General features: G+C 39.6%; 1 protein-coding gene across 1 annotated transcript in view; it reads right to left on the reverse strand.

Moving 5' to 3' along the window:
- The window catches only part of arhgap22b (Rho GTPase activating protein 22b), a 36,728-nt gene that overhangs the window by 11,117 nt on the left and 6,080 nt on the right, over positions 1–19,531 (reverse strand). The window contains exons 2-3 of the mRNA XM_084136010.1: positions 14,352–14,551; positions 7,602–7,689 (exon numbers count right to left, since the gene is read on the reverse strand). Coding sequence (XP_083992136.1) covers positions 7,602–7,689; positions 14,352–14,551 — 288 coding nt within the window. The remainder of the gene's footprint in view (positions 1–7,601; positions 7,690–14,351; positions 14,552–19,531) is intronic.

Genomic DNA, 19,531 nt, shown 5'->3' on the forward strand with positions numbered 1-19,531 from the left:
TAAAACTATATGCAAAATAAGATACACCGGTGTTTTACCAGATGAGAAGTTTATTCTATGTATCATCTTTTTACTACTTTAATTAATTTTACTCTAATTAATTTTATAACTATCATTTATCTCTTTTAATTCCTTTTATAACTGTTTTAATTCCCCTTGCTTTTATTTTGTGCTTATTTTCTATGCAAAGCACTTTGAATTGCCAAAGTGTGATATTTTAATTGCTTTCTATGTAAAGCATTTTGAATAACTTTTAATTTTCCTTGCTTTTATTTTGTTATCTTATATTTTTATTCCTTTCTAAAAGCACTTTGAATTGCCATAGTGTATGAAATGTGCTATATAAATAAACTTGCCTTACCTTGTTTTTCACCTCTACATCACTGTTTATTACTCAAAGATTCATATCTTCCTACATATGTCTTGCTTGAGTAGTTTCTTGCAAATTTGTAAATGAAGTGTTCATGTAAAATAAATTCAGCATAAGGTATTTATATTTACTGCAAACCTAAATAGTTAAACATGGCTGTTATAGCTTGCAACCAAGATTATTTGCCCAAGGAAAAATAGAAATGGAAGTGTTTTAGTAAGTGGTTATGATTTTGTTTTCTCCATTTTCAGTCACTTTTTGCAAGTTTTTTTTATAGGGTAATACATTTTATGTATCTCTAATTAGTAAATGTAATGTAGCAGTGATATATATTTCAGTAAAACTTTAAGGCTTCAGCATCAAACTGTGGTTCAGTCCATCTGGCCATCATTGGCATGAGCAGTTGAACACTTCACAAATCATAATAACTTAAAGCAGACCTAGAAAGAAAGAGCCAAAGTAATACAGATGCTTTGCAACAGTAAAGGATAAAAAGTAGAACAACCTCCGTAATGGCTTCAGTTTATAGCTTAACAATGATAAAGCTAAAATTATTATTCTGTTCAGCCAGACAAAATGACTGAAGTAATAACTCAAGAGACGATAAGTGTTCACAGCAGACTTGACTGAGCTGCTAAACAAAGTACTGATGCAATTAAGATAAATAAGACAATCAGACCCAGCGAGACCTCTGAGGCTAACGCTCTCACACAGAGTGGAAGGAATAATGAGAACCCCTCATTTCTCACCATGGTGTGGCATTTTGTTTCGCATTCATGTCTCTTTAGGAAGTGTCAGAATGACTGCTGATATTCTGGGAGGGAAAAGAAAAACAGGCTTGTGGCGAAAGTATGCAACAGTTATCTGATTAAAGGAGCATTCCACCCATAGGAACATTGTTTTTTATTGAAAGTGGGTCATATGTAGTCGAAATGTAAAATAAATTTTGAATTTGGTGCCTTCGTGACCGAGGAAAGACAAAAAATAACTTCAGGACGCATTTGTATGAAAGACAACAACTCCCACAATGCACCACATTGCACAGCTCCGCAAGCCACTCCCACTAATCCAGAAAGCGCATATCTGCCTATAAGAGAAATCACTCTTCCGTCTACAAGGCTAGCTACCAGCAGAGCTTGAAATTCATTTCACACAAAATGTCTAGTTAGTTGGCGAACTCATTAGTGCATTACTCCTCGTTTGTATTTCTTTCGAAAAGGTGAATTATTGCATGGTACCGGGATGTTCAGTCAGAACATATGCGGTGAGAAACTAGGATAGTTCACAACACAAACGTCCGTGTCCTCGTCTGATTCAGAGATTTCGTCCAGGAGAAATTGTCATCGTTGAAATTCTTTGCCGCAGACGGACTCTATCTCTGTGTTCGTAGTTGCACAGTGAGATCACCGGCGCCACCAGTCCGCCCTAACTCGAGCCAGTCCGGGCTCCTCGTCCGCGGCAGGCAGGTCTTCTGCCTCGGCTGCTCTTCGCTATAATGCGGCTTGTAAAGGTAGCCACAAACACCTGATTCAAGCATCAGACTTCCGAAATCCTCTTCTTCTATATCATATTGAGTACTCTCCTCCGCTATTGTCATAACTTTACATCTGTCTCCAGACAGCGCCTGTTAGCTTAGCTTCAAACAAGATGGAGGATATTGCTTTCAGTTTCAGAGAGTAAAGTCCCACCCACTGATCTGTAATAGGTCTGTAGCGTGAGCGGGTCCCGCCCCTGGGAAAGATGAGGAACGAGTGTCTGTTAGGGGTGGGCGATATGACCTAAAATTAATATCACGGTATTTTTCATCTTTTGAACGGTGACGGTATAATATCACGGTATAACTTTTTTTTTTCACCAATAAAGAAATTTTCATTGATTTACTCCTTGATATTTATTCCTTTATAAGCAGTTATATATTACTGTATTCTAAATATAATTAGCCTATGTTTTATCCACAACTTTAAATGCTTTAATTTAGGCTATTTTGTAACAGCGCCACAGTTTAGCGCACCACGTAGAACACTCGGGAACCGCACCTGTGGCTGGCTGCACTGCTGCTTCGCGCTCAGTAAGGAATATAGGTAGTAATCTCTATGTGTCTGTCTGTCCGTTTGCATTTTGATTATTTCGAGAACCGTTCATCCAATCGACTTCACAAGGGAGTGCAGTGTCGCATTTGGTGCAATATAGACAGACACGCGAGACGCGACACGTTCAGAATTAATAGTAAACTACAGAACAGCGCGAGCGGGAAGCGGCGCACCTCACGCGAGCAGGGCGGCTATATTCTCCGAGAACGGACACTGCACTAGTGATATAAAACGCACACAGTCTGTTAATTAAGCAATACTTTTAAGGTAGTCTAATATTTTTCTGACTAACAAATTACTGACACAGTAAAGGGTAGATTTAAATAAAGAAAAACGAAATTTAAATAAAGAAAAACGAAATTTAAATAAAGAAAAAAACGAAATTTAAATACAGAAAAAATGAAATTTAAATAAAGAAAAACGAAATTTAAATAAAGAAAAACGAAATTTAAATAGGCCTAAAGAAAAACTAAATTTAAATAAAGAAAAAACGAAATTTAAATAAAGAAAAAAACGAAATTTAAATACAGAAAAAATGAAATTTAAATAAAGAAAAACGGAATTTAAATAAAGAAAAAACAAAATTTAAATAAAGAAAAACGAAATTTAAATAAAGAAAAAACGAAATTAAGTTTGCCTAAATTAAAAACGAGATTAATTTAGATTGATAATAACGGGTAAAAAGTCTAATACATTTTGTTTATTCTATTTTCCACAATGTCAAAGCAACAGCAGCAATACAAGCTCAGGCATGCACTTCGGTTCATACAAACTCCGCTGTTCTGCGCTCTAGCCAGAGAACACTCTTGTTGCAGGAACACTCAGGCGTCGGTTCTATTTCTAGCATGCACGCGTTTTCCGCGTGGCTCGAGCCGCGCCTGAGACGCGTGTCTCACGCAGGCAGTGTGCAAACTCCAACCTTTTAACATGGGAGCCGAAATAAAAACAGACACCCAACGCAGCTGAGACTCTCACGCCAGCAGCCAGTGTGTCGCCGGCCTTATTCAAGCGCGAATGAGAACCGTTTCGCGGGGGATCCCAGGTGTCAATAAAACAAAAACAAAAACGTTTTTTCGTTGTTGTTTTATAAATGCTCTGACAATTGTTTAATAAATGTTCAATCAAAATGCAAAACATCGCGTCTTTTTTTTATTTTTATTTTTTATTTTAATTTTTTTTAGTCGACTAATCGTTGTGCAGGACAGGACTTTGGTCGACTAAGCATTTCTTTGGTTGACTACAGCCCTAATGTAAATGCAGCCGTTCAAGGAACATAATTGATTTATTACGGTATTGACGGTATTAGAAAATCCATGTCGTGGCGCAATGTCACACCGGTGATGACTATGACACCGGTGTACCGCCCACCCCTAGTGTCTGTAGTCTCAACAGAAATCCCCCCCTCTTACACTTCCTCCGACAATGACGCAAAATGACGATTTTTGCGTCATTGTGGGAGGAAGTGTAAGAGGTAAATAACGGATTTCTCCCGTCTCAGGGGAAAATGAGAGAGTGTTGCACGACCATTCAATAGTATGACTGGGTTTCTAACAATGCAAAGCTTAGTGCAAATGGGTGGAGTGTCCCTTTAAGTGAATTCTGGGGAATTTATTTAAGGTGAGACCATCCCCAACCATTGCACTTGGTTGACTATATCACCATTTTTTAAATGATTGGTATCTGACTGATAATGTAAGGGCTTATATTTTTTTCATTTCAAACAGTGAACCTTTTTTATACACACTCGTCAGCATTCTGATATAGGTTATTCACGTGATTCGTGCAAATCTGTGTTTTATTTGGGGTGGGGGGTGGTTATATGATCTGAAGAGAACTGACTGTCTTCTTTTCATCTTACCTTTGTATGATGCCTAATGAACTAGTGTTTATAAGCGCTGCTCTTCTTTCTGTACAGTACCGTTGCTTTTCCGTAAGCACCACCTACTGTCAGAGAGTGAATTTGCATTTTCATTTATCCCGTCTATTAATTTTGTGTAACGTACTTAATCATTTTTATGATTTAAATGTGAGGTTTATCAATTTCCAAAAATTCGTTTTTGTCAAAACTTTTAATTAAACTGTTTTTTTTCCTATTATTTGAACTGTAAAGTTGTTAAAATCATATTTTTTTTTGTGATTTTTTTATTCATTTATAGCTTAGGATGTTACCACAGACATTGGTGTTGATTTAAAGTTACATTGCAACCTTAACAACGTGTAGTTCAGAATTTTCTCAAATTATATGAACTCCTGATTACAAGAAACTTGTCACCTTGTTGCAGTTATGTGTACCTATTACAAAATGTACAAAAAAGTTAAGCATATCTATTTTCTAATCATACATAAAAATGTTCCAATGTCTGATTTTTTTTTTTTTTAAAACTATCATCATAAACACTTGAAAATGGCATTCAAAAGGGGTTTAGATTTACAATTTCGGATTACAATTTTCCATATTAAAAAACAAAACAAAAAAAACAATAGAAATATTTTTATATTGTGATATCCCTAATGCATCTGTTCTGTATGAAAATAATAAATCATGACCCAGCATTTCTAGCTCTTTGTATATGTTTGTATTGACCCATACTCTAACAATGCTATAACAGTATTTCAAAGAAAATGGTAGAAAATCATTGTCACTTTGATCTCTAAGTGCACGAATAAATACATTACCTTGGGGTAGTGGTGGTTTGAGCCTCCGTGGTTTACAGCAGCCCTGTCCCATGATGCACTTGAGGGATTGAGCTTGTATAGAAGACTAGTGTTGTGCCATGTCTCTTACTCCAACAGATTGGCCATGAACCCCAACACGGCACATGCAGTTCTCACACCACACTGAATTCATGCTGCAGAAGTGTTTGCTTCAAACCATCAAATCTTCGATAAAACACATCTCAAACATGTCCCAGAGTGGATATAAAAAAAACTGGAACACGCTAGTCCATACAGTACGCCCTTAAAAAACAACAACCAGTGAGTAGAAAGTACTTTCGTTGTCTCAGTTCAGCTCAAGCAGCAGCACTTCACTTCTGTTTCTCTCATTCCCACTGACTTCTCACGGTAGACTGACAGAAGGAGACGGCCTGCTCTGTTAGTCCTTTCTAAACACCTCACTGCACTTACGCAAACACACAGCACACCAGATGCATCAATCTCAGAGGACCTGATACTTGGGGAAATCCTCACAAGCAGATAACTAACCAAATATCAAAACTTTGTGGAGGCAAGAGGAAGCAAGCATGGGTTAGAAGACCAGACTGCTTTTGCATTCTGAATGCCACGCAAAATAATTCCAGGCTTTTCCCATTGGTTTAGATCCCATTTTTTGTAGCACTTGTCATTTATCTCCCTGCAATGAATGGTGCCATTGTTGGATGTTTGTTGGATGTTTAAAAAACCCAAAACATAAGATTCTATATTTCAGCGCAGTATGATAAAGATGTTTCCAAATCTTAGTTTTCTTAGCTGTAAATCATGTCTTTCCATTTCTCCAATATTCTGAGTCACAACACAATCATTTCTATGTCACGTTATTGTTCATTTTGCATGGAAAAGGCACTTTGTCAATAAGTTTGTTTGACTCAAAGGAGCTGAAGCATGCTGGTCATGTGGTTAAGAGCTCTTCTCTCGGGAGGAGATGGTGTGTTGACTGATCTGGCATGAGAAAGTGGTGTCGGGGGCTGGGTAACTGCTGTGTGTTTGGCTATTTTATTTATTTTATTTGGTGCATTACTTTAGCTAACGCAGAATTCAGTTATCTAAATGTTTATGATGCACTCTAGGGGTGAACTTTTCGCTGATGCACCCTGATTCTTAAATGATTATGGATGATTCTACAAAAATTCATAATCATACTTTAAATAAATAATAATTAGTATTATTGAAAAGCAGTAACACTTTACTTAAAACCTAAAACCTTTTTAGGTTACACTTCACTGTCTACAGTGGACCATTATACTAGCTACAAGTAACCCTGCAGCTACATGTCAACTAGCAGTCATTATTACAGTCACTATTAGTAGACTTTTAGGGATTAGGTTAGTAGAATAAATTGATCTGTTCTTGCAAAGTAACATAGTCAGTAGAATGTCTGTTGAAGGATTAAAATAGTGTTTACAGATATTAAGCAGACAGCCTACTAATACTCTAATGAGAGTTAGTTGACATGTAGTTGCAAAGGTACTTGTAGTAGTTAATAGAATGTCTAAAGTGGACCATTAAAAACCTTTATGTATAATGGATTATAAATACACTCATAATGTACACTGTAATGCATATCTTTTTAAAAATATTTGTAACCAAAATTAATATTTGCAGATTCCTTGTCACATCTGAAACTGGTTGTTTGTTGTGCTGTAATGCATTAGGCCTATACTTTCTAAAGAAGTAGCATTTAATAGATAAGTATTATAAGAGTTACAATTATTGCATTGCAAGGCATAATTAATGTATTAAAATCATATCATATCTCATCATATTATAATATTTAGTTTATATGCCTAAATATTCCCAACCCTAATGCACATTGCTCTGGAAAAGAGTACATCATAATACATGTTAACCAACAAGAGTTAGATTATTTTTAACCAGATCTGCACAGTTAGATTTTTATTTTTATTTATTTTTTGGTCATATTGCTGTCTCTGACTTGAACAACCCAGGGCTGCATTTTCAGAGATATAAGAAATTAAATATTTCCCTTTTTATTATGATTAGCATGTGCAAGAGAGAGAGAGAGAGAGGAGGATACACATCAGGCATCATCTTAAGGATTTCTAGATAATTTATATCTTGTAAACACTGGAGGTTTGCTGCAGTTAGCCGAGTGATAGGCATGTAGTTTACAGCACAGCTGTAATGAATTATTCTGTTTTCTTTGCTATATTGTTAAAAAAAAACTGCATGTCCCAACTGCATGTCTTCTAGAGCTCTGATGGGTGTCACACTGATGTGTTGTTTACTTGTCATAAATAAAACAAACAGACATTCAGCATCAGTAAATCAGGCTGACCCCATATGACCCCTCTGCAATCAGAATATTCTGGAAGGCCCGTTTGATTTCCTGTCACTCAGAAACTATATAGACTGTTACATGCTGGTTTCGGTATAGGACAGCGATGATCTGAAGAGCTTCTCACCTGGCATAATCTCAAAAAGGTGTCGGCCGGGTTCTTCTGGGTTGGCTGTCAGCTCATTCACTTGGCTGCCCTTCAGTGAGATGCAGCCCTGCACAGAGACATACAAATGCATCACTTAACCTACATTGACTTAAAAATCAGTCAAACGTAATTACCATGCGCTCTTGAATGTAATTCTTTAATAAGCATCAAGTATTCATCTGGAAATGTGTAACCAGGGATTTTGAGTGCACATTTTCTGAGTGCCTCCTTCAATTAGATGAACTATAAACTGAATGAATTCCAGAGATTATTCACCAGGGCAACTAATTGCATGTAGATTTGGGGTCAGAATCTCCCCGGTGCTTTTAGCTATAGGCAGCTAAATCTATTTGGCAATATTCAAGACATTTTCCTTTTATTGGACGCTATAATAAGCCCCTTTCACACAGCGCTTTGATCCCAGGAAATTGCCGTAAAATTGCTAGAGTGCCTTCTGTGTGACTGCGGGATTGATACCGGGATCGATGCCGGGATGGGGACCTAGTAACATTGCCGGGATCAGTCCCGGAACGCGCCCTGTGTGAACAAAAGCCAGGACCAATGCCGTAAGGGGTATTTTGTTGCTCTTAGAAAAAAGTTTGTGTTCGTCATTAACAAAGAAAGAACGAAAAAATGTGTGAAAACTAGAATGAAGCAGAGACCAGGAGCTACTATCCGCGCTGAAGCTGAGAGCGTTCGTCAGCTTTGTGGAACGGTACGCGATGTGTTAGTGTACGACCGAATCCGGAAAAAATGCTGGAGCGTGGTTTCTCGAGATCGAGAGCGCAGATCATTAGTAAACTTAAGGCCATGTCCACACTAATACGTTTTCGTTTGAAAACGTATATTTTTCTCTCCGTTTTGGCCTTCCGTCCACACTGAGACGGCGTTTTAAGTCAACGAAAACGTAGCTTTTGGAAAACGCTCTCCAAAGCGGATAAATTTGAAAACGTCGTAGTGTGGACTGTGAAAACGGAGGCTTTTGAATACGATGATGCATTATTAGTCGTGTGATGCAGTCATATGACCAATTCAGCCAAGATGGTGAACGACATTGTACAGCATTTGTTTTGGATGCTCTCCTTTTTTACAGCCTTGTTAAAGATTAATGTTTAATCTTAACATTAATCATAACAGTTTGTACATACTGCAGATTGCGTTTCTTCAAAGGAGACGGAATGTTTACTCCCAGTTGTTGTTTAGCGGCGTGTGGCGAGCAGGACGAGGCCGAGGGCCGTGAGAGAGCGGCATGAGGCCGGTGGCGTGATTACTCTGATGAGTGACACCTGCGAGACGCACCGGTCTCGAATCTCTCACGGAGGAGCGGAAGCATAAAGGAGGAGCGACGACAGTGAAGAGGGAGAGAGGACAGGCCTGATTTTATGTTGTGTTTTGTTTCTGTTTTGTGTGGCCAGCAGTCGTCCGTGAGGGGCTGCTGGCTTTTACTTTCATTTTGTATTTGGTTTATTTTTATCATTAAAATGTTGAATGTTCGCCGGTTCCCGCCTCCTTCTTCCCATAACTATTGAAGCTCGTTACATTGGTGCCGAAACCCGGGAGGAAGGAGGAACGCGCTGTCAAAGAGCCCTCGCCGCTGTGGGGAATCCGCGGTGCCATCGAGCATGGTGAGCAGAGTCCGTCGCCATGGACGCTCGAGGCGGTGCGCTGGAGTGAGTTGCCGGGGGGACGGTCGAGCTCGCTGCTGGCCGCCTGGGTGCTGGAGGGACGGCTGCCGTCCGTGAGGGAGAGGAGGAGTCGCCGCCGTTCGCCGTGGGCCGGAGCCTGCTGTCGTCCGCCATGATGGGGAGGAGCAGGGAACGGGGGATTCCTGCCGTCTGCCCGTATCCGGAGGAGCCGTCGCCGTCCAACAGGCGGCGGAGGAGTCTCGTGCCGTCCACCGAGGGCTATCCAGCGCCACCGCCAGGCACCGCGGAGAAGATCGCCCAGCTGGTGTAGGGCCAGATGGCAGCGCGTTGTGGGAACCGGACTAATAATTATTATTTTTTTAAATTTTTTTCCTCTCTCCCCTCTCTCGTCTCTGTCGCTCCTCATGCTTCCGTCTCCTTTTCTCTCGCCTCGTCTGTCCATACCCCCAGGTACCGCAGCCGCCGTGTTCGGTCTCCCCGGAGGAGGGGGAGGGGGGGGAGTAGAGCGCAGTCTCGTGGGTACCCCCCGGCCTGCGAGGGGCGATGGGGGTATGTGGCGAGCAGGACGAGGCCGAGGGCCGTGAGAGAGCGGCATGAGGCCGGTGGCGTGATTACTCTGATGAGTGACACCTGCGAGACGCACCGGTCTCGAATCTCTCACGGAGGAGCGGAAGCATAAAGGAGGAGCGACGACAGTGAAGAGGGAGAGAGGACAGGCCTGATTTTATGTTGTGTTTTGTTTCTGTTTTGTGTGGCCAGCAGTCGTCCGTGAGGGGCTGCTGGCTTTTACTTTCATTTTGTATTTGGTTTATTTTTATCATTAAAATGTTGAATGTTCGCCGGTTCCCGCCTCCTTCTTCCCATAACTATTGAAGCTCGTTACACGGCGTAACTCGAAGACAGTTGCGTTTCAGAGCCGGAAAGTAAATAAACGCAGGGCTCCAGACTGCGACCAAATGGTCGCATTTTGCGACCAAAATTTGAGAGTGTGCGACTGAATTTTACATCCAGTCGCACATGTGCGACCAGTAATTTTTTATGTTAAACGTGGAAGGGGCGCGTCAATGAATCCGGAATGTGTAGCAGGCCAATGATGACGAGTGTGAGAAGAATAGGGAATGGCCACTGTAACTGGCTAATGTGTGGAGGGGGAGGGGCCTAGAGATAATCGAGCGCGCGACCGCGCGTAAACGTCTGTTGGAAGGAAACAGACAACGGAGACAAATATCAATGTCACAGACACAGTCGGATGATGATTCAGAGTCAGAGGTTTGTGAGGTGATAAAGTCCCGAACCCACCATTTTCAGGAAGACTGGCTGAGAGAATTCAACTGGTTGAGGTACTGTAATGAGACGAACTTAATGAACTGCGAATGTTGCAGTCGCTTCCCCAGAACTGCGGGGAACACGAAGTTTGCAGACAGTGCAGGCACTTCGCAGTTTAAACACAATACGCTAGTTAGACACAATCTCAGCCTCAAGCATAGAGTGACATGTTAATAAATGAAAACAAAATGAAAGCGGAAAAAACTGCGCTACTCATTTTTGCTTCACAAACCGTTTAATAGTTCGAACCAATAATAGACAGCGCAGAGCTTCTCTCGCCAGTCGCGGGCGGATCTCGATCACGCAAAACCGTTACATCGTTGAGATCCAGTGAAGAAATCCATTGAGTTCGCGACAGAATTAATAACATTGCTGCGAGATCCAGTGAGAAACATTCAGAGCAGAATTCTCTGTTATAAGCTATATCAGATCAAACAGCGCTGACGTGGAAACCAGGAGAAACATTGTGCCATGAACGAACAAGTTATAGAAGGCTTTAGGTCCACAGATCAGCAACATTCACCATGGATTTAATGTAGTAACACTAACTGTAACTATGGTTATAACAGTAGCCTACACATATCTTTTTCCAGCACTTAAAAACTATAATATCATATTTAAATGTTATTTTTAATGTGTTGACCAAATCATTTTTTGTTCATCCTTTAAAGATTGTCCCTATTTATAAAACTAAAAGTTTCAAGAAGTAGGAAATCTCAAAATACAAAAAAAAAAAAAAGATTAAATTACCATAGTAAACATAGAGGACGCTTATTGGCTATTTTCACTCCCTAATAGCTATTTTGTCACTCATTTTGCTTTTGAATTAATATTAAGACATTATGAATGGTAATAATTAAAGTTAACTTTATCTATACACCTCAAATTAAGCTCAATGCTTTATCATCCCACAGTGCTACCAAATACTTTCTGTAGAACTTAGTGCTTCTGCCCTCAAATGTTAGTCTGGAGCCCTGCGAACTTAAAATAAAACTGCACATTGTAATTTCTGTACGTTAAATCTATTTATTATCAAAGCATTTGTCAGTAATACAGTTATGTGGGGGGAAAATATGAATAATTGCATTGCAAGGTCATTTAAGGTGTGCCCCTAAATTTTCTGCTTGCGCTCCTAAAATTTTAAGTCAGGGGCTACAGCGCTCCTAATAAAAAAAGTTAGTCTGGAGCCCTGAAACGCCTAGCGGAAATGACACAGGTCGAAGCGTCTTAGGATTTACACATGCGCAGTATGGGGATGTAAGCGTTTTCAGACGTTTCAGTGCAGATGAGCAACTTTTGAAAAAACGATTGAAAATGATAGTGTGGATGCGGAGTGTTTTTAGACTCAAATTTATCCGGATTATTGTAGACGTAGCTTAAGACGCTGCGTAAAAAAAATCCACCAAGTGCACGACTACAATGGAAAGAGCGGTAGCGGAAGATTAGACTGGCCTTTCTACAACACATCCTGACGTCACATGTCTTTACGGGATCTCTACGGGGTGTGTGTGAACGCACTCACAGATTCTGGAAAATCACTGGCAGTGTGAATGAACCAAAATCAAACGATCCGGGGACTAATCCCGGGACACATTATCCGTGTATTTTCCGGAATCTCTGTGTGAAAGGGGCTTAAGATGTTTTGACTATGGCGATTTAAAACAATTCTTTTAAGGAATTCAAATTCTTACGTTTTGTCTTGAGAACATTCTTGAGAAATGTTTGGGAATGCAAAATGTTCTTTGTGAACAGCCATAAAAAACAGATCATGATGCGTGGGATGAACGCCTTTTATCTCAGTGTGTGATTTGCTATGAGATTTTCCTACACAGCCCTTCCACTTTGAATCCCATTGATTAAAGGCAGGAAAAGTGGGTGGGATTGACATTTTCACACACATCCTGGCCAGCACAGCATGGGTTCAGATTAATGGTGCTTGGATGAGTATTGACCTTCTCCTGTGAGGGTTAGTTGCTCATCACACACCTCAGTCTGACTGACGAGGCTGGACGGTATTGATTGCTTAAAATAAATGGTCATAAACCTGTTAAAAAAGCAATGTGCAAGCTTGTATTGTGGTGGCAATGTAAAACAACTGGGCATAAATGGAAGAGCTCACACTTACTGTTCAATAGCTCTTTGTCACATGATGCTTTAACATATAGTGCAGTCTAGAACCTTTCTTAAAGGTGCTGTATGTAACTTTCTTACTCAAGCATAAAATACCATAATATGTTTGTTTGCATATATTGAGGAAACATGCTAAGTTCACATACTCGTTTCTCTGAAAAACACCTTTACAGCCAGTTATTTTACTTTGAAATGTGCGTTTCCAGGCTGGAATGTTTGTTTTTGTTTTGGTCTGTGATACTTCATATTGCCAATTTGCCAATTTTCATTGTCCATTGAGCTCGTTCCTGTTGCATGTGCTCAAACTGGCAACCCGTGTGAGCGCCGTCGAGTCTGAGGAGCAGGCGGCGGGAGAAACGACGATCTCATTTATTTTGAATTTGGACTGCAAGTACCTATTTTGACCACTAGTTGTCATTCTTACAGACTGCACCTTTAAGTGTGTGTAGTGTTCAAGAAGCAGTTTAGTTTGGGGTGTTACACCTATTGACAGTGTTTTTTTGTTTGTTTTTTTGCCATATTTTGTTGATGGAATGTCACACTTAACAAGAGCCGGTTTGCAACATGAGAGAATTATTTTTGTATTTGTGTTTGTGTAACGATGTTCAGTTCTGTTAATGATTCTTGATTGTGCATTCTTTGCACTGAGATAAATAATACTCTGAGAGGTTTCTCAGCAGCATCACAACACCGCTTGTGAATCCACACAAACGTTTACATTTGTGAATAGACAGACGCTTAATTGGATGCAACTTACAGTACACTGCATGCAAGATATACATTTATTCAGTTTATATGATCATTACAGAATATCTTATGAGCTGGATCTTTTTACTGAATCAAACAAATTTCTGATTACAAAACAAATGGCTGTTATGAGATATTTATTTGACTAAAACAAAAATGTATACTGCTACCATATGTTTGGCAAATGCTCTTTCATTAAAAAAAAATCACGAAAATCTAACCATTCAATGAAGTAAAACAATTGAAAATAGGGGGGAAATTACATTATGAAATAAATGTTTTTCTTCAAAAACACGTTGGTTACAATTATTGGCGGCCCTAGAAATTATTATAACTATTAAATTAAATTATTATAAATTAGTAAAACATCTCTGAAGTACGTTCCCCTTCATATGTAATTTTTTTTGCATGCCAGGGTTGACTAGGAAATGAACATTTTTGAAAAATCTAACTTTTGCAAACTGGTTTCAAAGTGCAAGTGCAATCCAGTCAGAAAACTTTTTCATCAGGCCTTTGTGCATTCAAAGAACATGTAGGCTATGTGACAAGTTAAGTGGGTTTAGCACCATATTCAGCTCCGTAATCAGTTGTACGCTTTTGCTTTTACTTTTGAATCTTTGATTACAGTGGTCTCAGTAGCATCTTTGTATGGTAGAGTTTTGGAAAGAGGCGTGTCTAATCGAATGGGTGTGTCTAATTCAGTTTGAACTTACAGTACAGGACTTGTAGCAACCATTGGAGAACCATCTCCATAGTGCAGTGGTGCAAATTCGGCAGTAGTCAAGCCCACATTTATTTTCATAGGTACAAGTTTGTTTCTGCATAGTGTTCTGGAGTTGTGAAGAGAAATGCATATAAAGGTCTCTAAAGCTGAACATACCTGTGGTTTAGTTTCCTCCTCATCCTTATAGAAGTAGAGATGGTCAGCACGAAGCACGAACCAGCGCAGCTGCCAGTTCTTCATGATGCTCCTCTGCTTCTTCAGCCAGCCGGCCTTTAGCACCCCCTCTTGGAGACTTGGTGAGGTGGGCCGACATGAGCCGCGTGATGCCTCTCCCATCACCATGCTCTTGGACCTGGCTGTAGGTGAAGAGAAGAGATGTAGAGTCAATGAGAAGTCAGTGAGACCTATCTAGACTTTGTGATTTAAGGATGACAAACACAGAAGCAGAGGGGAAAATGGTCATCATTTGCTCACGTTGTTCTTGTGTGGAACACAAAAGGGGAATTGTAGTCTATTGTGTGCCTTCAGAAGACTTCATGAGTCATACCGACCATTTTTTTATGAGAATTTTACTGTGGTTTTGTGTCTTTTTTTGAAGCTTGACAGCTTCAGTCTCCTTTCATGGCATACATGCACGGAAAAAGTGATCAGTACGTTTCTTTAAAAGTCCTTTGTGTTTCATGAACGGAAGAAAGCTTCACCAAAAACGTAGCAAGGATACTGTAGGTGAGACGTTTCAAGATACTAAATATATTTAGTGACTGATGCTAAATAATTTTAGTGTCCTTGAGAGCAGATATCATGGATAGGTATGAAACAGTTTCACAAACACATTTTTCAACATCACAGTATGGTTACAAATAATCAAATTATTGTACTGGAATAAAAGTTGATAGTTCGGATATAAACACTGATGTCTACAGTAGTGATCAAAATAGAGCAAATCACCTTTTGAAAGTAACTTGGCACTTCAAATAATGATACTATATTGACTATATTGACTATGATTATATATTGACTATGATTATATATTCATTCAAGAGATTCGTTCAAAAACTGGTTCATCCAGTACTCAAACAAGTGAAGTCATTATAAGTAAGTCAATGAATCAATATATGATATAATCAATATATGATTATATATTGATTATATATTGACTATATTGACTATGAATATATACTATGAATATATATTGACTATGATTATATATTCATTCAAGAGATTCGTTCAAAAACTGGTTCATCCAGTACTCAAACAAGTGAAGTCATTATAAGTAAGTCAATGGCTGCGTTCACACTGCAGGGCTTAATGCTCAATTCCGATTTTTTGAAAAAATTCGATTTTTTTGCAAGGCCGTTCACATTTCCAATTAAATGCGACCTTTTGTGATCTCCTGTGTGAACGTGAAATGACCCAGAAGTGACCCGCATGCGCAGAAGAGTACTCAACGGTCAACGACGTCACTTGTTGTTTGCGGAAGTAGCTAAACTTCAACTAACTGTGATTCTCACACACACACACACACACACGAGCGCGCGCAGCGACCGTTACACAAGAGCCAGACAGCAGCCGCTGACCTATCTAATATCAGCATAAATAAGTTAACATAACGTTAGTCATATATAATGATGGTGGCCGTGGGCTTTTATTTATTTTTTTAATTAACGGGCTCGTCGAGGTCGACCCGTTCGACAGATTTACCTCAGTTCGACGAATATGTAGTCCGTTTTCAAACCGACGACTACTTCAACGCAGAATTATGACGTTTTTCGCATATCAATGACGTGCGGGTCGGATACATGCGACCTGGCCGTTCAGACTGAAGTCACATTTCAAAAGATCGGATATGTATCGGATTTGGGACCACATACCCAAGTGGCCTGGGTCGCATTTGAAAAGATCGGATCTGTGTCGTTCAGACTGTCATGAAAAGATCAGATACAGGTCGCATAGGGGCAAAAAAATCTGAATTGGGTCGTTTCAGCCTGCAGTGTGAACGTAGCCAATGAATCATGCATTCACACTGATAAAAAAAATAAAATTATATATATATATATATATATATATAAACATTTTAAATAGACTGCAGCAATTAAACTTGTCAGAACCTCTAGTAAATTACATGGTATTTTCTTTACTTGTTTGTTCAGAATTGAGAGAATCGTGATCTTGATAAAACAAACACAACAATAATAATGTGATTCTCAATTTATCCAGAATCGTGCAGCTCTTAATATTTATCTTAAATAACAAAATCGACCGTGTTGTGATGTTCTTTGTTTGCTTTGTGTTCAGCTTCATCTCCTGCAGCAGAATACAAACCATCATCCTCTTTGGTCTGTACCAGTTACCCTCTGGTAAATTTATCTGGGCTTCTCCTGTATCAGGTGCTTGTTTCCCCATGGCCGAAGGGAGGGAGTTCTCATACTCTAATAGGATCTCCAGAGTGTAATTTAGTCAGAGGCACACTTGATATAGAAACCTCTACAGTTTGCCAGTCTGCCATTTCACATAATATAGAGATCACAGCACTATTTCATAGTCAAACAAAGATTATTGGAGTATTACCTATTCGGTAATGGTAATATAAAATATTTTGGGAACAGATTTTGACTGATGTAACCGATTTTAAAATGTGGCTGCTCTGACACAGGCCACACACACACAAGCTGTGGTGCTCAAGGCTTCAGGCCGGACTATGAACAATCTATGTCACCATGGATTATTTATCGGAGTCAGTCCTGCACAAGTCATCTTATGCCTTTGGGCTGTAGAGTCAAAATCAATGCATGTGTGGCTTTTTGATAGTATTTTTCACTCCCAATCCACTGGTGAGCGTCTCAAATTCGTGCATATAGCGTGCAGCAGTCGGGTTCGAAAAGTCAAAGTCCCATTCATTTTCTCCATTGGGGAATTCATTTTGAATGATAAAATAAACCTTTAAAGATAGACCTACTGTGATCTACAAAGTTGTAAATATATATACAGTTGTAATCAAAATTATTCAACTCCCATTGCAAATCAGGTTTTATTAGCAAAATTTACAGACTTTCAGCTGTTTGCAATGAACAAATCAAACAAAAGTAATTGAAATGGCTCAACACAACAAATGTTTCAAGTGGTTTCCCACTTTCAGAACCAACAGCGCTAAAATATGAGCAGCGCTGTTGCACTCTATTAAAGGTGAACTAATGGCTCGTTTCCACTGAGCAGTACAGTACGGTACGGTACAGTACGGTACGGTTCGGGTCTGTTAACCATGATCTGGCTAGCGTTTCCACTGCCAACAGTACCCTTACTTGATAGGCGTGGTGTTTCGATCGACGTAATTTTCGCGCGAAGAAGAACATAGTAAACTACAATGGATGACATACAGCAGATCTTGTTCTTGCTCCTCGACATGTTTGTCACAAGAAGACAAGCGCCGACATTAGGCTTTTCTCAATATTAAGTACGCAAAGTTTGTACTTGCCATGTGCGACTCACTCCTACATGCACATGGTACAGCGCGTTCTTAAAAGCGTCACTCAGCTCGCTCTGCTACTCCGGTTATCTCTGTTACTCTGTATGTACAAATTTAAGCAACAATAAAACGAAATATGTTATAAAACACTACTCTGCCTCTTTTCGTTTTCATTTAAATAAATTAAACATTATAGGGACACAAATGTGGTTCATGCGCAACGCATATTGATTATTCACTGCACGTTATACGTTATTCTATTTATAACAAAACGATTTAAAACACAACCCTAACGTTACCTCTTTTCGTTTAAATAATAAAAAAAATTACACATTACAGGCAATATATGCATTTGTACAAATGTTGCAATAAACATCAGTGATAATCTTGTAATAAGAAAATGACAAGAAACCATATTTCTTTTTGTAAAATTTCAGTTTTATCAATAATAGCCAATATAAAAGTTTAAGTAAAAGGTACAAGAAGCTATACAATAAGAAATAAAGCAAACAATTCAGTCAAATGTCCAAATGCTGCGCTAGTCTAACATTACAACAGTAAAGTTAAATACAAATAGCCTATAATATGAAACTAAACTTAGCCCTCAGTCAAAACGATTGACAGGGAACGAATTATATATTCACGAGACCAAAGATCGCCCGTTAGGTCTGCACAAGACGAATTATATCTCATGTTTAACCACTACCGTCTGAGTCATCGGCGAACGTCAGAAGAACTAACTTAGCCGAGGAAAGGCTCATCCAGCCGGGAAACATGAGCGCCGAGCGCCCGCTGATCGCATGGATCTCACAACCGGGGAAAAACAAATCATCTTTATAAATAAACCACAGATTAGAGCTTTAAACAACTACATTCTCGCCTGAAAAACTCTTAAAATTACATTTCGTGACACAGTAACAGTATATTATATTAAACTGTATATAAAAAAATGGCGCTTCTTATGTTGTCATTCCCCTCGTAGCACGCGCAAGTGACGATTCTCTGTCAACCAATCAACGTCCTGCAGTGAGTCTAGCTCCACCTTTTAGTACCGTACCACTGTGCTAGGTACCCCAACGGAAGGGTACCCAAAAAGTGGTACGGTACGGTTCGGCTTTTTGGTACCATTCTCAACTTTTGGCAGTGGAAACGCAAATAAAAGGGTACCGACCCGTACCGTACCGTACCGTACCGCTCGGTGGAAACGCGCCATAAGTAACTTTTTTACCTTAACTGAACAGCTTCGGAGTCACTGGAATGGTTATATTACTTATTTCGGGTTGAATGGTGGTCGTTTCGCACCCCCCTGGTGCCCGTGAGTGGAAAATCCGCACTTGCAACTTTGAGCCGGCCGGCCGCCGCGTCAGGAAGTATCGCGTGATATCAGGTCTCGCGATGTAACGAATTGCTTTACGGCCAAAAGAAATCAGCTAAAATGCTGTCATTATTGCGCTCCCTCACGCTGTTCGAACCCGAATGAAGAAGACGTTTTAAAGAATGTCCCATCTGCTTTGATGTCGTTGATCTACTAGCCTCTGGTGTCTGAGAATCGCCAACGAGTTTTTACAACAGTGTTGTCAAATATCTATTCCGAAGCTGTAGGGGGAGCTCTAGAAAGAAACCTGCGAGCAAAAAGCGAGAATACAGCGAAGAAATCCCGAAATTACTGAGCCCTGCTTTAAACGGCTCTTTGGAATACTTGCTTCTGATTGGTCACAGCTTCAAACCAAAGTTTGTAATATTGTTGTTCTCCTCGTAGCTGGTTTCGGTTCTTGGCTTATAACGTTTTAAAAAAGACTTTTTAAAAAACGTCCAGAACCAACGTCGCTAAACTGTTGCACTCTATTATGTGGTTCTCTCGAATACTTGATTC

The sequence above is a fragment of the Abramis brama genome (genome assembly GCF_963993115.1).
Source record: "Abramis brama genome assembly, chromosome: 14".
Classification (NCBI taxonomy): domain Eukaryota; kingdom Metazoa; phylum Chordata; class Actinopteri; order Cypriniformes; family Leuciscidae; genus Abramis; species Abramis brama.